General features: G+C 47.2%; 1 protein-coding gene across 1 annotated transcript in view; it reads right to left on the bottom strand.

Annotated features, from left to right (window-relative positions):
- ATRX (P-loop containing nucleoside triphosphate hydrolases superfamily protein) overlaps window positions 1–24,208 on the bottom strand; it is a 173,858-nt gene that overhangs the window by 145,644 nt on the left and 4,006 nt on the right. The window contains exons 2-11 of the mRNA XM_087373082.1: window positions 17,449–17,598; window positions 17,276–17,338; window positions 15,144–15,239; window positions 14,937–15,029; window positions 14,537–14,727; window positions 14,126–14,366; window positions 13,899–14,012; window positions 13,680–13,802; window positions 12,313–13,083; window positions 11,929–12,215 (exon numbers count right to left, since the gene is read on the bottom strand). Of these exons, the coding sequence (XP_087229208.1) occupies window positions 11,929–12,215; window positions 12,313–13,083; window positions 13,680–13,802; window positions 13,899–14,012; window positions 14,126–14,366; window positions 14,537–14,727; window positions 14,937–15,029; window positions 15,144–15,239; window positions 17,276–17,338; window positions 17,449–17,553 (2,084 nt within the window). The 5' untranslated portion in view covers window positions 17,554–17,598. The remainder of the gene's footprint in view (window positions 1–11,928; window positions 12,216–12,312; window positions 13,084–13,679; window positions 13,803–13,898; window positions 14,013–14,125; window positions 14,367–14,536; window positions 14,728–14,936; window positions 15,030–15,143; window positions 15,240–17,275; window positions 17,339–17,448; window positions 17,599–24,208) is intronic.

Here is a 24,208-nt window from a genome sequence, read left to right as displayed (position 1 = left end):
GAGAGAGCTTCACCAAAGGCTTATGACCATGGGTGTTGGAAGTGTCACGATCTGTGACGTATTCCTTTCTCTATTTCTAGACTTATGGATGGTTTGAGGAATGGACACTTGTGAAAGGGTATGCCCTTTCGACGCGACACTTCCTATGAGGCACAACCCTTCACAAGAGACATTCTATTGAAGAGACATTTCTATTGTTATGTTCTCTCTCATCAAGGGTCACACCCTTTACAAGGGATATACACCTCTTCATGCACATACCCTTTGGAGTACACACCTCTTCATGCACACACACTTTGGAGTACACACCTTTTCATGTGTGACTCTTCACTCTCTATATAAGAGAGGCCCAATTGTATGGATGACACACAACAGATACCCTACAGACATTCAAGCAATACAATTATTCCTTGTTCTCTGCTATCTCAGTCTCCTTTCTGTTCCTTAGCACATTTCTAAATATAGTAAATCTAGGATTTCTTACAATGGTATCAGAGCAAAATTCGCTCCTGCCTGTAGGAAATGCCCCCCACCTTCTAGCGCCGATCTGATACATCTTTTCCGCTAGAAGGATATCCGTGCACATTGTGCATGGAAGAGATGGAGAGGATGAGCATAAAAATTTTTCGCGCCAACCCTGCCTAAAGTCATCTATGGCCTCTCCATCTCCCACACATCACGAGTTGATGTGAATGGACACGACAAAAATCGTGTCTTTACAGGTGCTTGGGCTGTCCCAAAACCAAGGGACGCACCTTTTCCACCATCGGACTCACCTTTTAATGAAGAGTCTCGACTCCTCACTCAAGGGACACACCCCATCGTGGACAAAAGGACACACCTATTCATGTAGGGACACACCCCTTCATGAAAAGGTGCACCTATTCCAAGGGTCACACCCCTTCGAATAGGCACACCTTTTAGGCACCAAGCACCTATAAAAGGGTACCTAGAGGGGTTAAAATGGAAAACCCAGCCCCAAACCTTAGGTTTACCCTAACTACCCTAGGGTTAAATAAACCCACCTTTTAATTTTTGGGCAACCAACCAACCTGGGCAGCCACCAACGAAAAAGGGATGCACCCTTTGACATTCCGTACGGATATGCATGCAGGTTCGCCTCCACCGTACGGATTTCCACGCAGCAGCAGCCCTCAGCCTTCGCCATTCCGCTGTCAGCCCACGCAGGGTCTGCCCTCAGCCCTCGCCACTTCGCTGCCCGCCTCAGCCCTCGCCATCTCACTGCCAGCCCGCACAGGTTCGCTGCCTGCCTTGGCCTCGCCATCTCGCTGCCAGCCCACGCCATCTTGCTGCAGCCTTCATGCGCCATCACGCTGCCAGCCATGCCACTTTCGCTGCCAGCCCCTCGCCTTTTTCGCTGCCAGATTCCTTGCCCTTGCAGCCCCGCTGGTTTTGCAGCCCTGCTCCTTTCCAGCCTGCAACATGAGCACAGCACCAGCCTGCCCTTCGGTCGCAAAACAGCCTGCAAACAGATTTTCGCCATGGCAGCAGCAGCCTGGTGCGCCAGCCCCTATTTCGATCCAGCAGCCTGGTGCGCCAGCCCCTTGCAGCCCCGCTGGTTTTGCAGCCCTGCTCCTTTCCAGCCTGCAACATGAGCACAGCACCAGCCCGCCCTTCGGTCGCAAAACAGCCTGCAAACAGATTTTCGCCATGGCAGCAGCAGCCTGGTGCACCAGCCCCTATTTCGATCCAGAATCGGGTACCTGCAGCCTGTTGCGCCATTGATAACCTGCTCTCCTTGGTTCGCTACATTTTCCTGCCAGATCAGCAGCAGTTTTCAGCCTCCTATCGCGATGAAGCCAGCCTGTTAAATACCAGGCCCAGATCTGTGATCTTCTACGCAACAATTTGGCAGATTAAATCATTACCAGGTGGAGTCTTTCCATTCTGCTTTTAAGGATTCTCTTGTCATTATCAAATTACAGCAAATGAAAGACGCTCCCTTAAAGCATGGAAACCCCTGGTACTTCACCCAGCATTTCAAGGACACCTCAGGCATCATCTACCACACAATATCGTGTTCAGATTGCACAACCAGCCCATTTCGGAGCTTTTGCATCATGGGTCTTCTGTGTCACGTGCCCTCCTAGTGATTTGGACCACATCCTATATCTTCTACGTGAGGCACCTCAGTTACATTACTTCCTCAGCACAGTCCATGTTGTGTTCCACGAGACACGAAGATACCCAGAACCCGATATTCCTCAAGAGTTTGCTGTCCATCTTTGGAGAGAATTTTACCCCTCACCTTCGGCATCCCCAGGGTACTCTCCACCTCCTTCAGCTCCCAGATATCGTCCTATACAGGTTGTACCTTCTCCAAGACAGTATTTACACTCTGAAGGCACTCCTTCTCTTGGATATCCTCCACTTCCGACAGCAGCTCCTTATCCCTTCTCAGATCCGTGGACTCTACAACCTACTCATGTCCTCTCACGAGCAGTAACACCACTTTCGGCATCACCAGTGTTACCTCAGACAGGACCTTCTTTACCAGACTTCCACGGGTGGTTCCATCCTGCCTCGCTTGACCCCTCTAACATGAGCAACCTCAGGGAGCAGCCCGAATCCTCTTCCACGAATGGTACAAACTAGAGCACAAGTTCGCACTTTTCTCACAGGGATCTCCGATATGTCGCAACGCTCGCGTGAAGCCTCTCCAGAGATCAAAGACTCAAGTCTAAAAAAGACCCCTGAAGTCAACGTACAAGGCGAATCACTATTGCAACTTCAAATTTCCCAGCTTCAAGACAGCATCTCCGACTTGGTCCAGAAAGTCCAACAACTTCAAGATTATCGCAGTACCACACATACAGAGGATGACGTGACGCAACCAGACGACTATGCGGATTCATTCCCACCAGAGGTAGAAAACAATGAACTACGTGCCCTCTACCGTTTACTTCAAGCTTCCAAAACTAAAAGACTTGACATCAAACTTCCGGAAGCCTACACTGGTCAACGCAATCGCCGAACAGTTGACCAATGGCTCGCAAAAATGCGCATGTATTTTGATACTGTTGACCTCACTGAAGGCAAAAAGATCGCCTTGGCAGCCTCCCTCCTCAAGGATACTGCTTTTCTATGGTGGCAAAGACGCTTAAAGGACGGCAAAAGTGTGTTAACATGGGAACGTTTTGAACACGTGCTCCGTAAGCAGTTCATACCTGCCAATGCGGACTTCCAAGCACGTTTAAATCTCCGACAGTTGGAGCAAACAGGCTCCCTGTCTTCCTACATCTCTCAGTTCACCACATTGGTGCTGGAGATTGATGGTTTAACTGAGGATGATCGCCTTCATGCTTTCATCTCAGGCCTAAATCCCTCGTTACGCATTGATGTCCTTAAAGCAAACATCACCACCACAGCTGGCGCTATTGCTTACGCAGAGCGCATTACAAATTTCCAAAACACAGGGAAGCAGAGTGCTAATCGCACACAGAACTCTACTATGGCCAAAGGTACTCGCCCTCAAGATAACACCAAGTTTCCAAAAAACTCCGGTAATCAAGGTCAACGACAGTCTCAAGATCCCCAGAAGACTCAGAAATCATATGCTGGATTCCAACAGAAGCACTCCTCCAAGGATCGCGCCTCTTCTTCTTCACAAAGTCATTACCGACATCCCCAACATAAAGGTGCGGCCACTGATAAGAAGAACAACTCCAACACAAAAGGACTTTGTACCATCTGTACAGGCGACCATAGATGGTTCGATTGTCCCAAGCGACCAAAGCAAAATTCCAATATGGAACCTAGCACTTCCCAAAGAGAAGATGCTACCCCAGCACAAGACAAGAAAGGCAAAGCTGTTCGAATCGCAAATACCATCCACCTGAGCCATCCACCTGAGCCTTGCCAGCAACCCCGAACCTTCCCTGGCCACTCAAGTACTTTGTGTTCAAGGATCGATTCGTGGAACAACGATCACTATCCTCATCGACAGTGGCTGCTCTCATAACTTCCTAGCTAGTTCTATGGTCGACAAACTTCGGTTGACCACCAGTCCTAGTCTCATGGACTATCAGATTGAACTCGCAAATGGAACCACTTTCTTGTGCAACACCAGGATCGAAAACTTGTCTTTTCGCATCCAACATTATACGGACAAGTTGAACCTTCGACATCATGTCTCTTTCTCGATATGATGTCATACTTGGACAACAGTGGCTCTACAACTATGATCCATCAATCAGTTTTCGCAGCCATACGATCCAGTTTGTCCACCACGGAAAACTTATTGAGCTAATTGGTTCTAGGGACTCTCCTTCAACCCCAGTTGCCTCTGCCCTACAAGTAAAGAAGTGGGTTCGTAAACGTCAAGTAAAGACTTCACTTCTGTTGGTTACGGCAATAGAGGAGATACCAACTAAGGATCCTCCTGAATACCTCAATCAATCTTTTTTCCAGCCCTACCTGGATATTTTTCCACAGGAATTGCCAAAGCAGTTACCACCTCGACGACCAGTGGATCACCCAATCGAACTTATTCCTGGCAGTAATCCACCGTCGAAACCTCCTTATCGGGTTTCTTACACTCAAAATGAAGAAATCCAAAGACAGGTCACCGAACTAGTCGACAAAGGTCACATTCGGCCCAATCGCAGCCCTTTCGAATCTCCTGTACTACTTGTGGAAAAAAAGAATAAGTCAATGCGCCTCTGCATCGACTACCGAGCCCTCAACAAGCTCACTATCAAAAACAAGTATCCATTGCCTCGCATCGATGACCTCTTCGATCAACTTCTACATGCAACACAATTCTCAAAGATTGATCTTCATTCAGGTTATCATCAACTTCGCATACGAGAAGGCGATGAGTACAAGATAACTTTTCGAACAAAGTATGGACACTATGAATGTTTGGTCATGTCCTTTGGGTTAAACAATGCCCCGGCCACATTCATGACACTCATGAACGACATCTTCAGGCCTTTCCTCGATAAGTTTGTCATCGTTTACCTCGACGTTTTCAGCAGATCCCTACAAGAGCACAAACAACATCTTCACCAAGTTTTTGAAGTTCTCCGCGCAAATTCTCTCTACATCAACATTGAGAAGAGTGAGTTCTTCAAAACCCAACTTGAATATTTGGGACATGTTATTTCCGCTCAAGGCATCTCTGTGGATCCCAAGAAGGTCGAGGTAATCCGAAACTGGCCTACTCCTAAGGATGTTCATGATGTCCGCTCTTTTCTTGGATTGGCAAACTTCTACCATACAAAGGTCTATCAGTTTTCCAAAGTCGCAGCTCCTATGTCTGAATTAATAAAAAGCACAGCAGTTTTTCAGTGGCTTCCCGAAACAGAGTATAGTTTCCAAGAACTCAAGCAAGCACTCACTACCACACCAGTGATGGCTATTGCTGACCCAAACCTTCCATTTGAGGTCATGACCGACGCTTCCGACATCGCTACAGGAGCAGTCTTGATGCAAGAAGGCAGAGTTATTGCTTTTGACAGCCATAAACATTCTGATATCCAAACCCGATACCTAGTTTATGATAAGGAGTTTCTTGCCGTTGTACATGCTTATCGCTCTTGGAAACATTATCTCATGGGAGCCGACTCTGTGGTCAAGACAGACCATCACTCTTTAAAGTATATCTTTACTCAGCCAGTCATGAACGCTCGACAAGCGCACTGGGTTGAGTTTCTGGCCAACTTTCACATGACCATTGAGTACATTCCAGGACTAGTTGCAGATGCTCTCAGCAGGTTACCTCTAGCATCAGCTATGGTAATCTCTACATTATCTGTGGATGTTCTGAATTCATTCAAAGGGAAGTATTTCAATGATAAAGACTTCGGCACAGCAGTACAGGTTCTTTCAAAAGATCAACCTTCGACTTCCGAACAAAAGATTTTCTCTTCCTATTCTTATACGGACGACCTTCTGTATTATCAAGATCGCGTCTGTGTACCACATGACAAGGATGTTCGACGTCTTTTGTTAAAAGAGCATCATGTAGTTCCTTATGCCGCCCATCCAGGCCTCAGATGAAAAGCGATGTCATCAAAATGGTTACATCTTGCTTATCTTGTCAACAAATGAAAGCAAGCCGACGACTTCCAATAGGACTTCTTCAGCCTCTTCCAGTTCCAACTGAAAGGTGGGAAAGTATTTCCATGGATTTCATTACAACACTACCACAATCCTCCAGAGGTAACACTCAGATTATGGTAATTGTTGATCGATTGTCCAAAATGGCACACTTTGTTGCTTGCAAAAGCAGTGCACAGGCTCTGGACATAGCCAAACTCTTCATACAACACATCTTTCGACACCGTGGCTTGCCCAAGAATATCATACCGACAGAGATCCTAAGTTTACCAATCACTTTTGGATTTCACTGTTCGAATCTTTGGGTACAACTCTACTGTTCAGTTCAGCCTACCACCCAGAATCAGATGGCCAGACTGAAAGAGTCAACCAAGTTCTGGAAGAAATGCTTCGACATTATATTCAGTCACGCCTAGCAGCTTGGGAAGAGTATCTACCACTTCTTGAGTTTGCTTATAATAACTCTTTCCATAGTGCCATCAGCATGACTCCATTCCAAGCAGCTTATGGACACACTACTCCGATTGTACCAATGAATTTTGTACTTCAACATCGAGTGGCCCTAGCTGATCAACTAGTTCAAGAAATGCAAGACATTCTACTTCAAGTCAGGGATCATATGCGAAAAGCGCAAGAGCGGTATCAACGGTCTACCAACAAACATGGACGTCACCTGGAATTTGACAATGGTGACATGGTGCTATTATTTCTAGCCCCACATCGCTATAAGACGGTTAAGTCTGTGTTTCCTAAGTTGCGACCAAGATACTATGGACCTTTCCGGATCGTCAAGAAAAATTCACCTTTAAGTTACAAATTGGAATTACCACCATCATGGGGTAAAATACATCCAACATTTCATATTTCTTGGCTAAAGACGTACATTCCAGGCGATGAAGCAGTTCCTCCTGCAGGTGATTATGTCCGAGAAATCAAAGACGATTATGTTCTCCTTATTCCTGAGCGTATTCTGGACCATCGACAGCGAGAGACTCGACATCAACTTATCACGGAATTCCTTGTTCTTTGGCGAGATCTGGACGATTCCGACGCTACTTGGCAATCTGATGAAGACTTACAGCAGTACCCTGACATTTTACATCAGTATTTTCAGAATTTACAGTGATATTTTCTACATCAGTTCATTATCTCCACCAGGGTCTTATTTTGAGTGGGAGGGGATGTCACGATCTGTGACGTATTCCTTTTTCTATTTCTAGACTTATGGATGGTTTGATGAATGGACACTTGTGGAAGGGTATGCCCTTTCGACAGGACACTTCCTATGAGGCACAACCCTTTCCCTTTCAACGGGACACTTCCTATGAGGCACCACCCTTCACAACAGACATTCTATTGAAGAGACATTTCTATTGTTATGTACCCTCTCATCAAGGGTCACACCCTTTACAAGGGATACACACCTCTTCATGCACATACCCTTTGGAGTATACACCTCTTCATGCACACACACTTTGGAGTACACACCTTTTCATGTGTGACTCTTCACTCTCTATATAAGAGAGGCCCAATTGTATGGATGACACACAACAAATACCCTACAGACATTCAAGCAATACAATTATTCCTTGTTCTCTGCTATCTCAGTCTCCTTTCTGTTCCTTAGCACATTTCTAAATATAGTAAATCTAGGATTTCTTACAGGAAGGTCCCAAAATGACCAACCCATGGCATGCGTTTAGATAGTAGCTAGAGTTTTGATGCTTGGCACTTGCTAAGATAGAGAGATCATCTTGTAATGGGGATGACACACAACAAATACCCTACAGACATTCAAGCAATACAATTATTCCTTGTTCTCTGCTATCTCAGTCTCCTTTCTGTTCCTTAGCACATTTCTAAATATAGTAAATCTAGGATTTCTTACAGGAAGGTCCCAAAATGACCAACCCATGGCATGAGTTTAGATAGTAGCTAGAGTTTTGATGCTTGGCACTTGCTAAGATAGAGAGATCATCTCTTGTAATCTTAATGATTCACGTATGAAAATCAGCCTGCAGATGTTGGTTGCGAGATTTTGTAACAAATAATTTCTCACGTAATAAAGACCTTTCCAGAGGGGTCCAGCCTGTTGGTTCTGGGCCCTAGTACTATGCGTGCACGCGCGCACGCACACAGATTTTATTAGTCTTCAGAAGACCGATGGGTCTATGAGATTGAAAGAAAACCTGATACAAATCACAGTAAGGGTGGAGCTACTGAAACGAGCATCGTCACTTGTGCTGAATCCTAAGTCTGATCATACATAATCAAATACATCTGGATGTAACAATGGAAAGAAAAAGATTGGAGCGGAGCGGAATCCTTCGTATGTCATGTCGCCCTGGCTGGTGCATAGCCGGTAATGGGATGCTGGTGCCCGTCAAGGGGTGCCGTGCGTCTTGGTCTCCTGGACAAGGCTCGACGCAAGACTAGAGCCACCGTGATTCCCGTGGGACGTATCTTGAGTCTAAACAATGACGAGGGATGCCCCAGAGTGATCTGTGTCCCCTCGATGTCTCGTGTGTCGTGCTGCGATCGTCAGGTCGGGGTCTCTGTCACGTCTGCGGTTAGAGACTGGAGGATCAATGTCACTCGATGGGAAGAACTCTGTGATCCTGCTCTGAAAGGTGTCTGATGATGTGGCCAAGCCCCGTTGCTTGGGTAAGTACTCTCTGTGTCGGACCCCCTCGTGAATGAAGGCCGTGAGGCATCTCTGATCTGGGTAGGCGAGGAATTTAGAAAGGAGCCTAGAGCCGTCTCTGAAGAGGCAATGGTAGCGACCTCGGATCTCAAAGTACACTGGGCACCCGAAAATAAAATGCTCCTCCAACTCGACCTCCTGACAGTCGCACAATATGCATAAGCAATGCTCCCTAGGAATCCCCTCTGCTCTGTCGCTCTCTATGCGGAGGCGGTGTGATGATACCCGAAACTGTCCGATGGAAATCCGTAGTGAGTGAGGCATATGAAGCTGAGTGTACCCCGGTGGTGTGATGAATCCTTCCTCCGAAATACGAAGATAGTAATCTCCGTGGAAACTCAGCTTCATTGGAAGCTCCCTCGGCTCCAACCAGGTCCTAAAGGTGTGTAGCTGCAGGAGATCCTCTCGAATGACCTGGTTGGTGTGTGGCCCGATCGGGATGGTAGGTGGGAGTACCGAAGGGGCATCTAAACTATATTGAAAAGGAGGTATCCTATCGATGTGAAACCCTAGTCTCACAAACCATCTGTGAGTCTGTCTCCCTCTGCTGCCGACCTCATGGAGGAATCGAGAGCCAACCATGGCAACCTCTGTCTCCCTGATGTGCAGTCCCCATATGATCTAACCCGGTGTAGATATGTGATGGTCTGAAAGGCTGCATCTAGCTGGAGTGGAGAAGCACCAAACTCGGCTTGAATGATGTGATGTGGTACAGACGGTTTCCCCTGGATCATCCGTGAGAACATGAGGATCTGCAAGCACTCCACCAGTGTCCACTCTATCTTTGACATGTCAGGCCCCCAACAAGAGCTGCCATACATACCAGCTAGTCGGACCAAGGAGTCGAAGAGAAGAGCCTTGGTCCGAGGGTCCTGGAAGTGGGAGTAGCCGAACCAGTGAGGCGTATCCCCTACTCAGTCTGGCTTGCATCGCTAGTCTCATCGTGAAGATCGGGCCGGTGAAAATGACCCCCAAGTAAGTGTATGAGGATACGATCTCAACTGGTGACCCACCGAAAGTGAAAGTGAATTGCTTCCGTTGCATGTTTGCTTGAGAGATGTTAAAGATCATGACCTTGGTCTTGCCAAGGTCGACCTCCAAATCATGGGATAAACAAAAAGCCTGCAGTACATCCAGGTGTCGCTGGAGCCCCTCCAGTGTGGACGACAAGAGTGCCACGTCATCTGCATAAAGAAGAATCCTAATGATGATCTCGACAAGTGAGCAACCGGTCCCTCTGAACGCCCCCATGAAAGTCTTAAGCTCATCGATGTAGAGGCCAAACAGGGTGGGTGATAAGGAACAACCTTGTTTGACCCCTATGGTACTCAAGCTCTCGTCTGTCCAACCTGCGCCTATCCAAACTCGGCCTGAGACTCTCATAAAGTGCCACGATTGCCCAGATGGTCTCCTGATCAAATCCCAGTGTCTGTAGGCGTGTGATGAGACGAGCTCGAGGTACTGTGTCAAAGGCTTTGCAGAAATCCACAAAGCAGCAATATACCCTTTCCTTCCGTGAATGACACTCCTGAGTGTGAGTATGTACTCCATAGTCCCATGGTCTCGCCTGAATCCGGCCTGAGCCTCTACTCTGAGCCCTCTCATCTCTGCGAACAGGCTGACTGATGCATTGAATACAGCTGCATAGATCTTGGACATCACATGTCGAATCATGATAGTCTTGTAGTTACTCGGGTCCATGGGATCCCCTGCCTTGTGGATGGGGGTGATGGTGTTGAGTGTCCAAGTGCCGGGGAAGCCAAGGCAAACAGCGTCATTGAATAGCTGTCAATCGCTACGATATTGTGTAGACAAAGAAAGAAAGAAAGAAAGAAAGATATATTAACGTTCGCAGGAGGCCTTGCAGGCCTATGGGATAAAGTACGGAATCAAGTGACTGATACTGACCACTGTGGGCCGGGGCAAAGGTGCTCACTAAAGCCCTTGCTAAGTACTAAAGTGCTATACTAGTACCAAACAGCAAAAAAGTAGTAAAATAGCATGAGGGTGGCATGAAAAATATCAACTGCTCAGAGCTAAAGTCCTGAGTGCATGAACCGGTTCCACGTATCGAGGCTCCATGGTGGCTCTCTGATGAGATGCAAAGAGCTCACGTATCTACATCTGTCGGGATGTCTCCCGTGGTGGTGGAGGGCGTGGTCTCCTCGATCTCTGGATCCGATGGGCTATGTCAAGGGTGACGCCTCGCAATGATGCATGTGGAAAGAGCCATGAAAAGGGAATGCAAGAGAAGAAAGGTGCACAAGTAGGTACAAACTATGCTCTATACACTGAGGATAATCCATTACAACAGTGGGCAAACATGGCCCTATTGATAGGCTGGGGGAGCCTCTGATCAGCTGTCTGGCCAGGCTGACTGGCCTGGTGAGCTGTCGGCTGCTGGTCAGCTGGCTCAAACAGCTGGTAGGCCGGTAGGTTGGCCTGACTGCCAGTCCTCAGTTAGCTGGCCACATCTAGCTCATAGCCTTACAACCAGCTCATGTATCCAGCCCCCACATCCATCCGCTGTGCCCTGGCAAAGCCCCCCAACTACGACAGAAAAACCAGGGAGATGAGAGAGAAAACTACCATCCTTGGGCAGGCACACTCACAATAACAGCCCTCACTCCCTATGGTACAGACGGGGGATGAACAGAATTCTAACAACCCTTTGCCAACAACATGCAATGGTGGATTTATAATGCATCTATGGACAGCGTCTTTCAGCCTTCTTTCAAGTTTGCAACGCCTCTTGTTAGATTATAACTGAGGTCTAGCATGTACAGCTTCTGATACGTGTACTTGTGCCCTCATTGGTATGCTGAACCCTATGACGTGTTCCCATATTGAAAATTAATCTTTGTTACCAATTTAAGACAACAATTCTCAGGATACTGAGAGGCAATATCGTGAATGTGATCTTCTTCATATCAAAGGCACTGATGCAGTATATAAGAACATTCATCAACACTGCAACAGACAAACGTCCTATTTGAACAAAGTGAGTTTGACTGAAACTAACATTATTTGCTTCACAGTTTACAGACTAACTTTAATCGCATACAATATATACTATTTATTCTAAGTGCCGCATGAGATTAAATGTTTGTAGCCCATAGATTTGAATGAACAATTCCTACCCATTGCTGAAGTCAGAACACTCGGCGTCACTGGACAAATTGTCTCCCAAACCTTGTATTAGGCCAAATTCAGTTGCCTTTCTGAAGCGTTCCATTAAAGTCCTCAAAGGTCCTGGATTACAACAGTAACAAGCCCATTCTTCCATATGCCGAATCCTCTGCACTTCCTCGTCCCCAAAATTTAAGGATATGCAAGGTTGACAAAAGACCTTTTCACAGCAGTCACACATGACAACATCGCCACCATTTCCACACCAACAGCATTCATTTTCTGATCCATTTATGTCCTGTGACAAAACAAAGTCCGCAAGATCCATTTGTGTCCTCTGAAAAAGAACTGCAATTTCTATATGATTTGTGGCATGTGAGTACTGGAAAAGGTACCTTGGTAAAGGGACTACTCTGATAGAAGTTCTTGCATGGCTTACATATAGCAATGTCAAAACGAGGATGCTTGTGCACATCATGAGAGCTTAATTTATCTCCACAAACTATGCACATGAATCTGTCCCCATCCTCTTCAACATCTCCAAGCACTTCCTCCCCAACATGAGATAGACCTGCAGTCTGCAAACCATTTCTAGTTTCCGCACTTTTACGACCAGTAAACACAGATTCATCATCAATCCTGTTCTTTAAGCTTGGCATATTTGATCCACTGCAGAGATTATTCGGCATATCCATACTCACTTTTCCCTCGAAAACATCATCACCAGATGTTGCAGGAAGTAACAGCACAGCCTGATTTTGCCCCCAGACTGGTTGTTTTCTTTCTTCCAACACTTGATCTTCATCACTGTCAATGTTAATGACTACTTTATTTCCCTTTTGCTGATGATCTTCAGAAACTTCATGGTTTCTGGATCTTTTCAAATGTGTTTTTGGGGTTTCGCAATCAAGACAGTCAGAATAGTCGAAGTTTATATCACTGAGAAGAGGCTTGCACCCATCACGACCATATACTAGAGCCTTTCCACCGTCCAATAAATTCTCTACAGGATCTTGCAAAACACTGTTGGCAAACAATGCAGTTGCAGTATCAACATCACCTGCAGAATCCTGAATAGATGTTTGCAAGTGGCAGACTGTGCCACCCTGAAGTAAACTTGGAGTGCATGAATCATCTTGATTTTTCTCCCCACCAGCAGCTTTAGACTGCAACCAAAGTAATTATGTGAATTCAGATACAAATTTTACAGAAGCCACATCAGCATGATCCAAGATAAGCTCCTAATACGAATAGAAACAATTGCAACCAAAAAGAAAAAGGAAAAAGAAAACCGCAGCTGCACCCTTAGTTTGAGGACCATGGTAAGTCTCTAGAGTCTATATAAACTGGCAATGACTCTCGCTACCTTATAGATGCTCTATAAAAGTCTTGGCTGCAGCATGAGCAAATGTGGTTGATTACTTATTCTTTTTCTTTTTACTTCAAACTGTTACAAATTGTTATATGACATTATCAGAGCTCGAATGACAAGCTGGGAAGGCAGTCCAACATCTTAAGCCTTCTCAAATATGATTTTTAACCACTCTCTTACAGAAGGCTGATTACACTTCCTGTCGGCCTATCTTCTAACACATGACGAAAGGTACAGCTCAAAGCCAAAAATTTAAAAAGGCGTGGAAGACCTTGAAACAGTGTTTCTTGTGAGAGCAACCATTCTTCTGACACCAGGAAAGGATAGACCGATGAAAACAATGAAATCTGCTTGGCCTTACCACAACCTTGATTAAAAGACGGGTAGTACCTGCTCAAGTCCAGAAGCTACATCGGAAGAGCTATGGATCTTTGTTTTTCTCACAGCTCTTTTTGATTTAAAAATAACCCTTTGCATCAATCTAGCTTTCTTGATGTCATCTTCTTCTTCGACCTGAAAATAATTTTATAAGGGTCAAGTGCCAATAGACATCAACTAAATTCTACAGCCTGAAGACGAGCCTAGACCTTCAGTGACATCTCTCCTTACCTTTTTCATATTTTTCTTTTGTTGTTCTGTAAGCCCAACTTCTTTTTCTGCTGCCAAAGCTGCAGCGATAAAAGGATCCTTGATACATTTCTCAAGATCTGCTATCTCCTCAACCTGCCACACCCAGAAACAGAACTCTATCACATTGACTGGCAACTTTCAGATGCACAATGCCTTTTTATCTTTCCAATGGAATGACACACAAAACAGAACGCAAATCCACGTACTTGGTCAGCCCCAGGTAAGCCAAGGAGAGATGCTTGCTGGGGTGTAGCAGCCAAATAGACAGAGGCCCAGGCGTCAGTACCAAAACCAGTTAATTTCCCTGCATCTGCTTCATTTCCAAGTAGAACATCCAAGGATTCCCATCCCTCTGCACTCTGGTTTACTGCATCAGCTCCTTCAATTTGTGAGAACTTCCTCTCCAAAAACCCACTTGCTCCTTCTTCCATAAATTTTCCATGGTGTCTGCATGCAAGGCAAAACACTAAGGCATCACTGCCATCTGTTCATACAGAGACAGGGCTAGAAGGCAAGCAGACAGCTAGAAGGTATTCATAAGAGTTCAGGGTATAAGGGTCCCATCTTTTTACATATACATCACTTTATTTGTACGAGTACATAAGTTCTTCAATCACCTTTTTACGGGCCTCAGAGATTCTAAGTCCTTTTCAGCCTTCCTGACAGCATCAGCAGCTTCTTCACTGGCATGGAGACCAGCCCAATGTGTTCTTTTCTTCCAAGCCGCAGTTGTACAACCTTGAGGTGCTTGCTTCTCTATCCATTTAAAAAGATCTGGAAGGTCTATCCCAGCATCATCCAGACGCTCCTACCCACATGCAATTATTAGAGCAGAAATAGTCCCGGACGGAAGCTAATGTTCTAAAGACCGGTATTCGCTTCCCTCCACTTTGATCTTAAAATTTTGTAACCCGCACCTTGCATAAATTTTGAAAGACTTTGGAGTAAGACTAGCATTTAAAATATGTACAGCCAGAAACTTTAATTTAAAAAACCCTTCTTGTAGCTAGTTCTCACCTGTAAAAGGGCACTCTTATCCTCTAAATCATCAAGTTCGTCTACCCACTGACCCACGTATGTGGAAATTTCTTCTTCCACTGCCACATCTAGCTGCTTGTTGAAAATCATAAGATCAATACATATTAACCAATATCACATATTTCAACTCTCCAAATCCACAACAAGGGTAACGCCAATGATATGACCTAAATAACATTCAACTACCTCCAATCCAGAAAGCTTGTTGTGAAGTTCTGCCTTTACTTCATCTTTGAGAACAGCAAGAGACTCTTCCTCGAGAAGTTCTTGAGCTTCAGCTGCCTACAATAATTTTCATGCGATACAGATGAGCTAAACAGCAATCACGAAGTTATTACGAAACACTTACATGACCTAAGCAAAGAAAGCATAATAAGAAATATATATTTAGATGAATCCAAGAACATGCACAAACTCATCCTCTAAAAACACAACATATAGTGCAAGTTCAATCCCATGACAGTTACAACTCACAAGGTTGAAAACCAAAAAAACTCCATCGCGTATAGCAAAGACTAGCTCCTATGACATCCCCACCGATGACAATGGTGGGTATGGACTATATTATAAACACATGCTCTGACCCATACATAACGGCACACCCACACATACTCTAAGCATCTATATATACAAAGGTCTTCGAACTCAGTTTCTGTCAGCACTCCGGAAGTGAAGGCAAACTCGGCCATGATAAAGGCTAGCACTAAAAAGAGACAGCTAATCAAAAAAGTAGTCCACATTCTCTTCATTCAAGCTACAACTGCTTGTAAAAACTATAGTATTTCATTTTAGTCCCTCCCAAATGAGCATTCTAAGCAAAAATGCTTAGAAAAGATAGCTGATATGTAATGCACCACTTAAGTTGGAAATAATTTATCACAATACCAGCAAGCAGCATATATATACAATCTTGGACTGTCTTCAAGCTCATGTACTAGAGTCTCCGGTGCACAAACACCTTGTGACTGATGAAGCCGATCAAGTTCCGCCGGTTTAACAAATCAGTGCTCAACTTGTTAGAAATCGACCAACAGAGGGTATGCACAGCGGAAGACTGATAGAATAGCCCAGGAGCTCACCCTGTGTGGTGTGGGGTGGAATTACAAACTTCTTAAACTTATGTGCATAGCATAGGTTGTCAGACTCAATGAGCCAGTATGAGGCATACCCTCTACTCAAGCGTGCCTGCATCGCGGGTCTCATAGTGAAGCTCGGTCCAGAGAAGATAACCCCAAGATAAGTGTATGATGAAACTATCTCAACAGATGACCCCGCAAATGTGAACTACTCCTGACGCATGATGGCTCGAGATGTATTGAAGATCATGACCTTGGTTTTACCCAGGTTGACCTTCAAATCATGAGACTCACAAAAGGACTGTAGTGCGTCTAGGTGTCTCTGAAGCCCCTCTGCTGAGGAAGACAAGAGAGCCACATCATCTGCATAAAGCAAAATCTGGATCAGCGTGCCTGCAAGAGAGCAACCTACACCCCCCTATGTCTGCATCACTGTCTCAAGCTCGTCAATGTAGAGGCCAAACAAGGTAGGCGACAAAGGACACCCTTGTAGACTCCCTGCCCTTCTGCGCCTCCTGCCAGGCTAGATCCAAGGACTTTTGCCCTCGCCACCTTTCCTGCACATGGTCGCTATCTGAGACAACTTCTGGAGTCCCCTCTCTCTCTCTTTCTCTCTGGGCATCTTCTGCCCTAGGTCTCCCTCCGCCATGCTCTCCTCATATGGGGCTTACAGATGGAAAGGTGACCTTTCCAACACAACTTCCCTAGTGAGTTTCCACCCCTATTGGCTACTACATCCCCATTGACCATCGATGTTGTCTATGGGGCGCATGTATTCCCCAATCTTTGCATCAAACATCTTCAGAGAAGATCGGTGTCAAGCATGCAAGGGAACTCCTTGCTTTGCAATCCATAGCATGCACACAATGAAGATACTAGAGATAGGGTAGCCACTAGAGATAGGGTAGTGTAAGTCGCCCCACACTACTACCGTATCTCTCCACATGTATCCACGAGCCGAAGTATCTACATTGTATAATATTTGGGTGGTCATAGGGGAGGAGATGCTAGTCATCCCTCAATCTCTTTGATTAATAGACTTCACGACATGAAATTTGCATGACCGCTAATATGGCAAAGACTTATATCTAGATGAATCCAAGAACACGCCCAAACTCATCCTCTAAAAACACAACAAATAGTGCAGTTTCAATTTCACTACAGTCATTTACAAGGTTGAAAACCATAAGCTCCATCACACATAGGAGCGAGTAGGTACTATGACAAGAAAGATTGCTTTACCTTACTCTCAACTTGCAAAAGCTGATCAATTAAATCTTGAATTTCTTCGTCTGTCAGTTGAACCTGCATTTGATAAAGAGTTCATAAACTGCCACAAGCAGATCAAAGCCCTTCACTGACTACAGCAAAACAGAGGGCATAAGACTGCAAATCTGAATTATGAGATCTCTTACCTCTGTGTTCCCCTCCTGCTCAGAAAAAGAATAAGCATCTTCATCAAAATCACTACCTCCATCTGATTCTTCAGTACTTTCCAATTCTTCATTCTCTTCATCCATATCCTGATCTAACTCTCCTCTGTCAATGTTGTAGACTGAATTAACCTATAACCATCATAGGAAACTTATCACAACCGATCTTTAGAGTTATCTGCTTGTTTGATGACCGAAATAGCTCCAGACAACATGAAAGTCCATAAGCAGAATAATCACAATCAACGGAAGGTGTCTAAACTCAACTAAAATGACCACGAAAAAAAATTTTGATTCCAAAATTTTGACAATTTAGATCAGTAACACACCAGCGAAAAATTCCCAACCTGTTTCAAGGTACAAAGAAAGCATGCAATGATGGCATGGAATCTTTAAAGGCTTCATGTAATTTGTATGAAATTATTGTTTCATCAATCTTTTCACAATTGTCGCCATAATCTCTCATTTACTTGTTTCTGGGGAAAACAACGATTCCTAGATTGTCATGATGCTTTTTTGTCTTGTTGCAATGGTATTGATAGCAGTGCTTCAGCAGGGTGCACTATTGGTAATCCTTTTAGTCTATAAGAATCTAAGATAGTAGTCTTTTCTTTACACCTTCATGCCCTCAAGCAAATGCTTTGCCTGGCAGACAAGAATCATGATAACTTCAACACAGAATCATACACACAGGTGAGGATGCAGTACACGAACACTTGAAATTAAAAGGCCACAACGATTTTGTTTTCATGATTAATATTCTGAACCTGTTGTTTTTGTGTAGGTTCATACTATAAGGATCAAAAGCATGTGTTTGTTGCACGGTGAGCCATGCAAATTTCAAGTTTAGTGTCCACCTAGTACCCAGACACAATGTGCAGCTTGGCATTGGTACCAAACATTTTCACAAAAGCTTGCTTTAATTCTCGTATGCCATTATTTCAAAATGGCGCACACTGTTGCACCAGAGAGGTCCACGCTCAAGGGCTGGACAACTCAATTCAACTTGGGCAATTTTGAGCTGCTCACGCTCCTCCATCACTGCCTTCCCTCTTCCTCCTCCCCCTCCGTGCCTCTCCTGCCTCCCTCATTACCCTTCCACGGCCCTCCTTGCTTCACCTCGCCTCCTCAAGGAGATCTTCGACTCAGCTTTTGGTGACTGGCGAGGCCTTTTTCCCTTTGTGACATCCCATACTTTGGCTGGAAATTCCTTCAATCAGAGGTGGCGGTTGCCCTTTCCCTTTATCCTTTCCCTCTTCCGCCTCTTTTCCTTTTTGCAGCGGTGGTTATTTGCCTTATATTGGAGAGGAAGTTCTTGGCAGTGAGCCTTGTCTAGCCAGAGGGGCTCTCATGGGAGCACCCTCGAATCCCACTGCCCTTAAGGTCCTTCTCTTCCCAAAAGATAAGAAACAGGTGCAACATGCAGTTCAATCATTGCAGGACAATGCAGTGATAGGCAGGATCGTGGGCCTCACACCTACGAGGCGACTGGTGCGTGCCTGGATCCAGCGAGCTTGGCACTGGAGGGTGATCGCATTCAGGAGGTCACCATCTATGGAAGGGGCATCTTTCTCCTTCAGCTGTGCTCTCCGGATACCACCCTAACCCTTGTGGAGTGGAGCCCGATCTTCCTCGGCCCTCACTTGGTGTATCTTTTCCCGTGGTACCATGGATTCAACGTAGAGGATATGGACACGACACATCGCATCCCCCGCTTTCCCGGGCTCCCAAGAGAGTATAGGGGTATCCTCCCATCCATTGGTCGAGCTTTTGGCACAGTGTTGGAGTCCCCACCGGCCACAGCAACTGCGGTTGTAGCGGAGGACGGGGTCCCCAGACTCTCGCTAGTGGAGAAGTGACTAGAGTCACTCCCAAGGAGATCTACTTCAGAGGGTAGAGATCTAGACGGGGGGAAGCTACGTCAAAGGGTAGAGATCTCAAGGCTTCCGGGCTAGTGCCTTCGATGTAGATTGATGGGGCACATGGCACAAGATTGCCCTAGAGGTCAGACACACGAGCCCCCCCCAAACAACAGAGGCACCACAGCCCACAAAGTACACCACAGGCAATGGGACCTCAGCGGGCTTATAGCCAACAGCACCAGCATCAACAACATCAATAGCACGAGCCCCATACCCCTTGAGGTGGAGCCATCAGAGGGGAGGTGGACCAAACTTGGGAAGAAAAAGAAAAAGCGAAGAAAGCAAGGCGAGCAGAATCGCTAAAGAAAGGCAAAGGCGAAGGAGAACTTGTGGGCAGAGAGCGAGGCTACTTCCCAGGCGCACGATGTCCACACAAGGAGCACTCCCTAAACGCACCCTCAGACGCTAATGGATGATACTTCTTCGACCTTCCGAAGGATCCTCAGGGGACTGGGGCCCAAGGTACACAGGTTCAGCAGCAGGCTGCGGGATACTCCAAGGTTCCGGTGTCAGCTGCCCCATATACCAGGCCCCTACCACCCAAGGTAGAGGCCGCAGGACCACAGAAGCCGGTGCAACAAAGGGGCACTAGAGTTACAATAGGTTCGTCGATAGCCTCTTCGGTGAGCCGTCCTCCCCTGCCTATTCTCTCCCCTCCACCCACCCCCCTCCCTCGCATCCTCCATCCCCTCCACCCACCCCCCTCCCTCGCATCCTCCGTCCCCTCCACCCACCCCCCTCCCTCGCATCCTCCGTCCCCTCCACCCCACCTCCCGCTGTAGCATCCATCACCCCTCTCCCTCACCCACCCCCTCCCGCTCCCCTTTCTGTCATAGCAACCCCTTCCTCCTCCTCTGCCTCCTCCACCCCCAACTCCTCCTCTAGGCAAGAGGTGGCCTCTCAGCCCGTGTTCTTTATGTTCCGTCTCTCGGCTTTCATCTCCTTTCGGTTCATCGGATTTGTCAAAACAATATGAAGGTCGAGTTTGAAGCGGCCTCTGTTACCATCCGCGATCGTGCTACCGGACAGCCGGTTTGGACCGGCCATTCTACCAATGGTATCTACAAGCTTGTCGCCCTTCCCTCCCTTACAGGCACCTCCCTTGGCGACCTTTGGCACTATCGGTTTGGTCATCTACACATTGATGCTCTCCATCGTGCATTCCGTGACCAGCTTGTCCTCGGCCTCCCTAACGTCGGCACTCGCCAAGGTCTCTGTCCCTCTTGTATATTGGGCAAACAACATCGCGAGCCGTTCGCCCGTCATGCCTCTCGCCGTGCCACCGTTCCGCTTGGTCTTGTTCACCTCGACCTATGCGGCCCTATGCAGGTTATGTCACGGGGGGGAGCCTCGTACTACATGCTCCTTGTTTATGACTTCAGTCGCTATTCTTGGATCTATTTTCTTTCCCACAAGGATCTAGCTTTCAGTCGTTTCCAAACCCGGCTGGCCCTGGTCGAGAAAGAATCCAACCACTCGCTCAAAATTCTTCGTGCTGATAAGGGTGGTGAGTTCACCTCTCTCGAGTTTGATCGGTTCTTAAGTAATGGTGTCAAACGGGAATTTGCCAACACAGGTACCCCTTCTGATAATGGCGTGGTTGAACGTAAACATCGTACCGGCGTTGAAATGGCTCGGACAATGCTGACTCACAGTCAGCTCCCTCAGTCCCTCTGGGCTGAGGCCATGATGATAGCGATCCATACTCTTAACCGCTCTCCGACATCAACGGTTCCAGGCATGACCCCTTATCAGGCTTACTATGGATCTAAGCCCGATGTTTCCCATTTTCGGGTATTTGGCTGTGATGCTTATGTTCATAATCCTAAATCTGATCGTGGAAAGCTTGATCCTAAGTCCCACGAGCTCTTGTTCGTAGGCTACAACTCCGTCTCCACTGGATATCGCCTATATGATCCTCGCCGCCGCATTATCTCCGTGAGCAGGGATGTCCTTTTCGACGAGCAGGTCCTTCCGCCATCCTCCGACTCTCCTCCTGTTCTTGGAGATCCGTCCGATGCCCCGGAGCCCTCTATCCCTCCACCTGCCTCGTCCCCCGTTACATCACCTCCTATTCTCTCTCCTCCGCCTCCTTCTCCGGCTCCACCCTCGTCTGCTCCTCCCTTGGAACCCCGCTCGGTACGTGTTCCGCGATGGCTCATTGATACTCTCCGCTCCTCCGGTCTTGAGGATCCCTACTCCGAACCACACCCTGATGATGGGCCTCGTCGCTCTCATCGCCACCCCCCACCGTCCTCTTCTGATCCCCTCCATGTCAATTACGCCCTTATGTCTCGCATCCTCGCCACTCGCGAGCCCACTACCGTTCCTCAGGCTCTGGCCCAGCCTCATTGGAAACAGGCTATGGAAGCGGAAATTCATGCTCTTCTTCGGAACCATACCTCGGACCTTGTTCCTCGTCCCTCACACCGTTCCGTAATCGGTGTCCGGTGGATATTCAAAACAAAGTACGCCTCCGATGGTTCTATCGACAAGTATAAAGCTCGGCTGGTGGCTAAAGGCTATGCCCAACGACCCGGCATCGACTATGGGGAGACCTTTGCACCTACCGCCCGGATGAGCACCATCCGAACAATCCTTGCTCTTGCGGCCCACCATCAGTGGCCCATTTTTCAAATGGACGTCAAATCTGCGTTTTTGAATGGTGATCTTCAAGAAGAGGTATATGTGGATCAGCCACCCGGCTTCATTGATTCTCATTCTCCTTCCATGGTCTGTCGCCTTCGCAAGGCCCTCTACGGTCTCAAGCAAGCTCCTAGGGCCTGGAATCAACGTATTGATACCTTCTTCTGCCGCCAAGGGCTTCATCGCTCTCTGGCTGATCCCAATCTTTATCTCTTTCATGAAGGACAGCTTCATACCTTCATCATTCTTTATGTGGATGATCTGATTCTTACTGGGAGTCATACCAATCATATCCTTGCCATTAAAGTTGCTCTTCAAACTGAATTTGAGATGACGGATATGGGCCTCCTCCATTTTTTCTTGGGTCTTGAGATTTGACAGACCAAGAGGGGGTATTTTGTCTCTCAGCAGCGCTATGTTCACGAGCTCCTCGAAACTTTCCACATGGCTGACTGTCGGCCCATCACTTCTCCCATGGATCCCAACTCTAAACTCTCTGCTTCTGGGTCCACTACTTATCATGATGCCTCCCTCTACCGCCAGCTTGTTGGTTCTCTTATCTGGCTACTTAACACTCGACTGGATCTCGGCTTCTCTGTCGGCACCCTCAGTACCTTTATGCAAACCCCTTCGCTTTCTCATTGGCAGGCTGCTCGACGTCTCCTCCGCTATCTTCAGAGGACCTCTACTTTCGGGCTCCTATATACTGCCGGTGGCTCCTCTCCTTCCCCGCTCACTCTCCGAGGTTGGAGTGACTCTGATTGGGCTGGCGACCCCGATTCTCGCCGCTCTACCACGGGCTATATTTTCTCCTTTGGCTCTGCGGCTATCTCCTGGTCCAGTAAACGACAACCCACGGTCGCCCTATCCTCCACCGAGGCTGAGTATCGTGCTATGTGTAGTGCCACCTGTGAGGCTGTGTGGCTTCGGCGCCTTCTTCTCGATTGTGGTTTTCAGCAACACACTCCTACCACACTTTTTTGTGACAATCAAAGCTGTATCGCCCTTGCTCGCAATCCGGTTTTCCATGCTCGGACAAAACACATCGAAATTCAGTACCACTACACTCGAGAGAAGGTTCTTGACGGTACCATTTTGCTCCTCTTCAGCACCACTACCGACAACGTCGCCGACATTTTTACCAAACCTGTTTCCTCTCCCCTTCTCCAGCGTCATGCCAGCTCTCTGGGTCTTGTGCCACACCCTGGAGCTGAGAGGGGGTGTTGAGACTGACATCTCCAGGCCTCCACAGGGCGCACACCAGCTCCCACGCAACAGGGCCGAAGCAGGGGGACAGAGGGGGTAGACCAGGCCGACCAGGTCCTGGCCGACCAGCTGGTCGGCCCAGTTGGCTGACCGACCAAGCTGGTCGGTCTAGGCCAACTAGACCGACCCTCTGGCCTTCCCTATATAAGGCCCTCCCCCTCCTCATTTCACTCACCCACTCCAACAGCTCCTCAGGGCTCCAGTTATCGCCTGCTCCTGGCCGTCCCTACCTGAGCCCCTTAGCTGCCCTGTTGGCTGCCCACGCTCCCTCTGCAGATCCCTCATTCTTTCCCAGGCTCCTGCCTCCTCGCTCCGGGCTCCTCCAGTCTCCTCGTTCCCAGGCTCCTGCCTCCTCGCTTCAGGCTCCTCTAGCCTCCTCGTTCCCAGGCTCCTGCCTCCTCGCTTCAGGCTCCTCCAGCCTCCGTGCTCTCAGGCTGCAGCCTCCTTGTGCCCTTATCCTCTGCTCCAGTTCAGCCCCTTCTGCAGCTCCTGTTTCTCATCCTGTTCAGGACTCCTTGTATTACAGTTGCTGCCCTGGTTTATGGGCTGAGTTACAGCAGATCTGTTTGTGGCACATCTTGTTGTCTCTGTGTGATTCTGTAGCTTCAATTTGCTTGCATCTTCCGCTGCCACTTTTAATAGTTTGAGTATGGGTCTATGGTGCCAAGGTATAAATTTATTGTTCAAGTACTAGGCCCAAAGTGAAGAAATGAGTCATCAGCTAGTGGGGCAAATTAAGCTCGCTATGAAAGCAACAAAACCTTCCATGGACATGAAAGAAAGGCGAGAGTGAGCTGCATTCACAGTTCTTCTTTTGGACCTCTGAACACTAATGCCCTTGATATGTATGCATTTCTTTCAATAAGTAAACTTCCCAGAGGTTTTCTGAAACTTCAGGCAACGTGTTG

The sequence above is a fragment of the Dipteris shenzhenensis genome, chromosome 3 (genome assembly GCF_047967505.1).
Source record: "Dipteris shenzhenensis isolate YYH24624 ecotype China chromosome 3, Dip_SZ_1.0, whole genome shotgun sequence".
NCBI lineage: Eukaryota > Viridiplantae > Streptophyta > Polypodiopsida > Gleicheniales > Dipteridaceae > Dipteris > Dipteris shenzhenensis.
The sequence above is the reverse complement of the archived record's forward strand: the minus strand, read 5'-3'. Positions and strand labels throughout refer to the sequence as shown.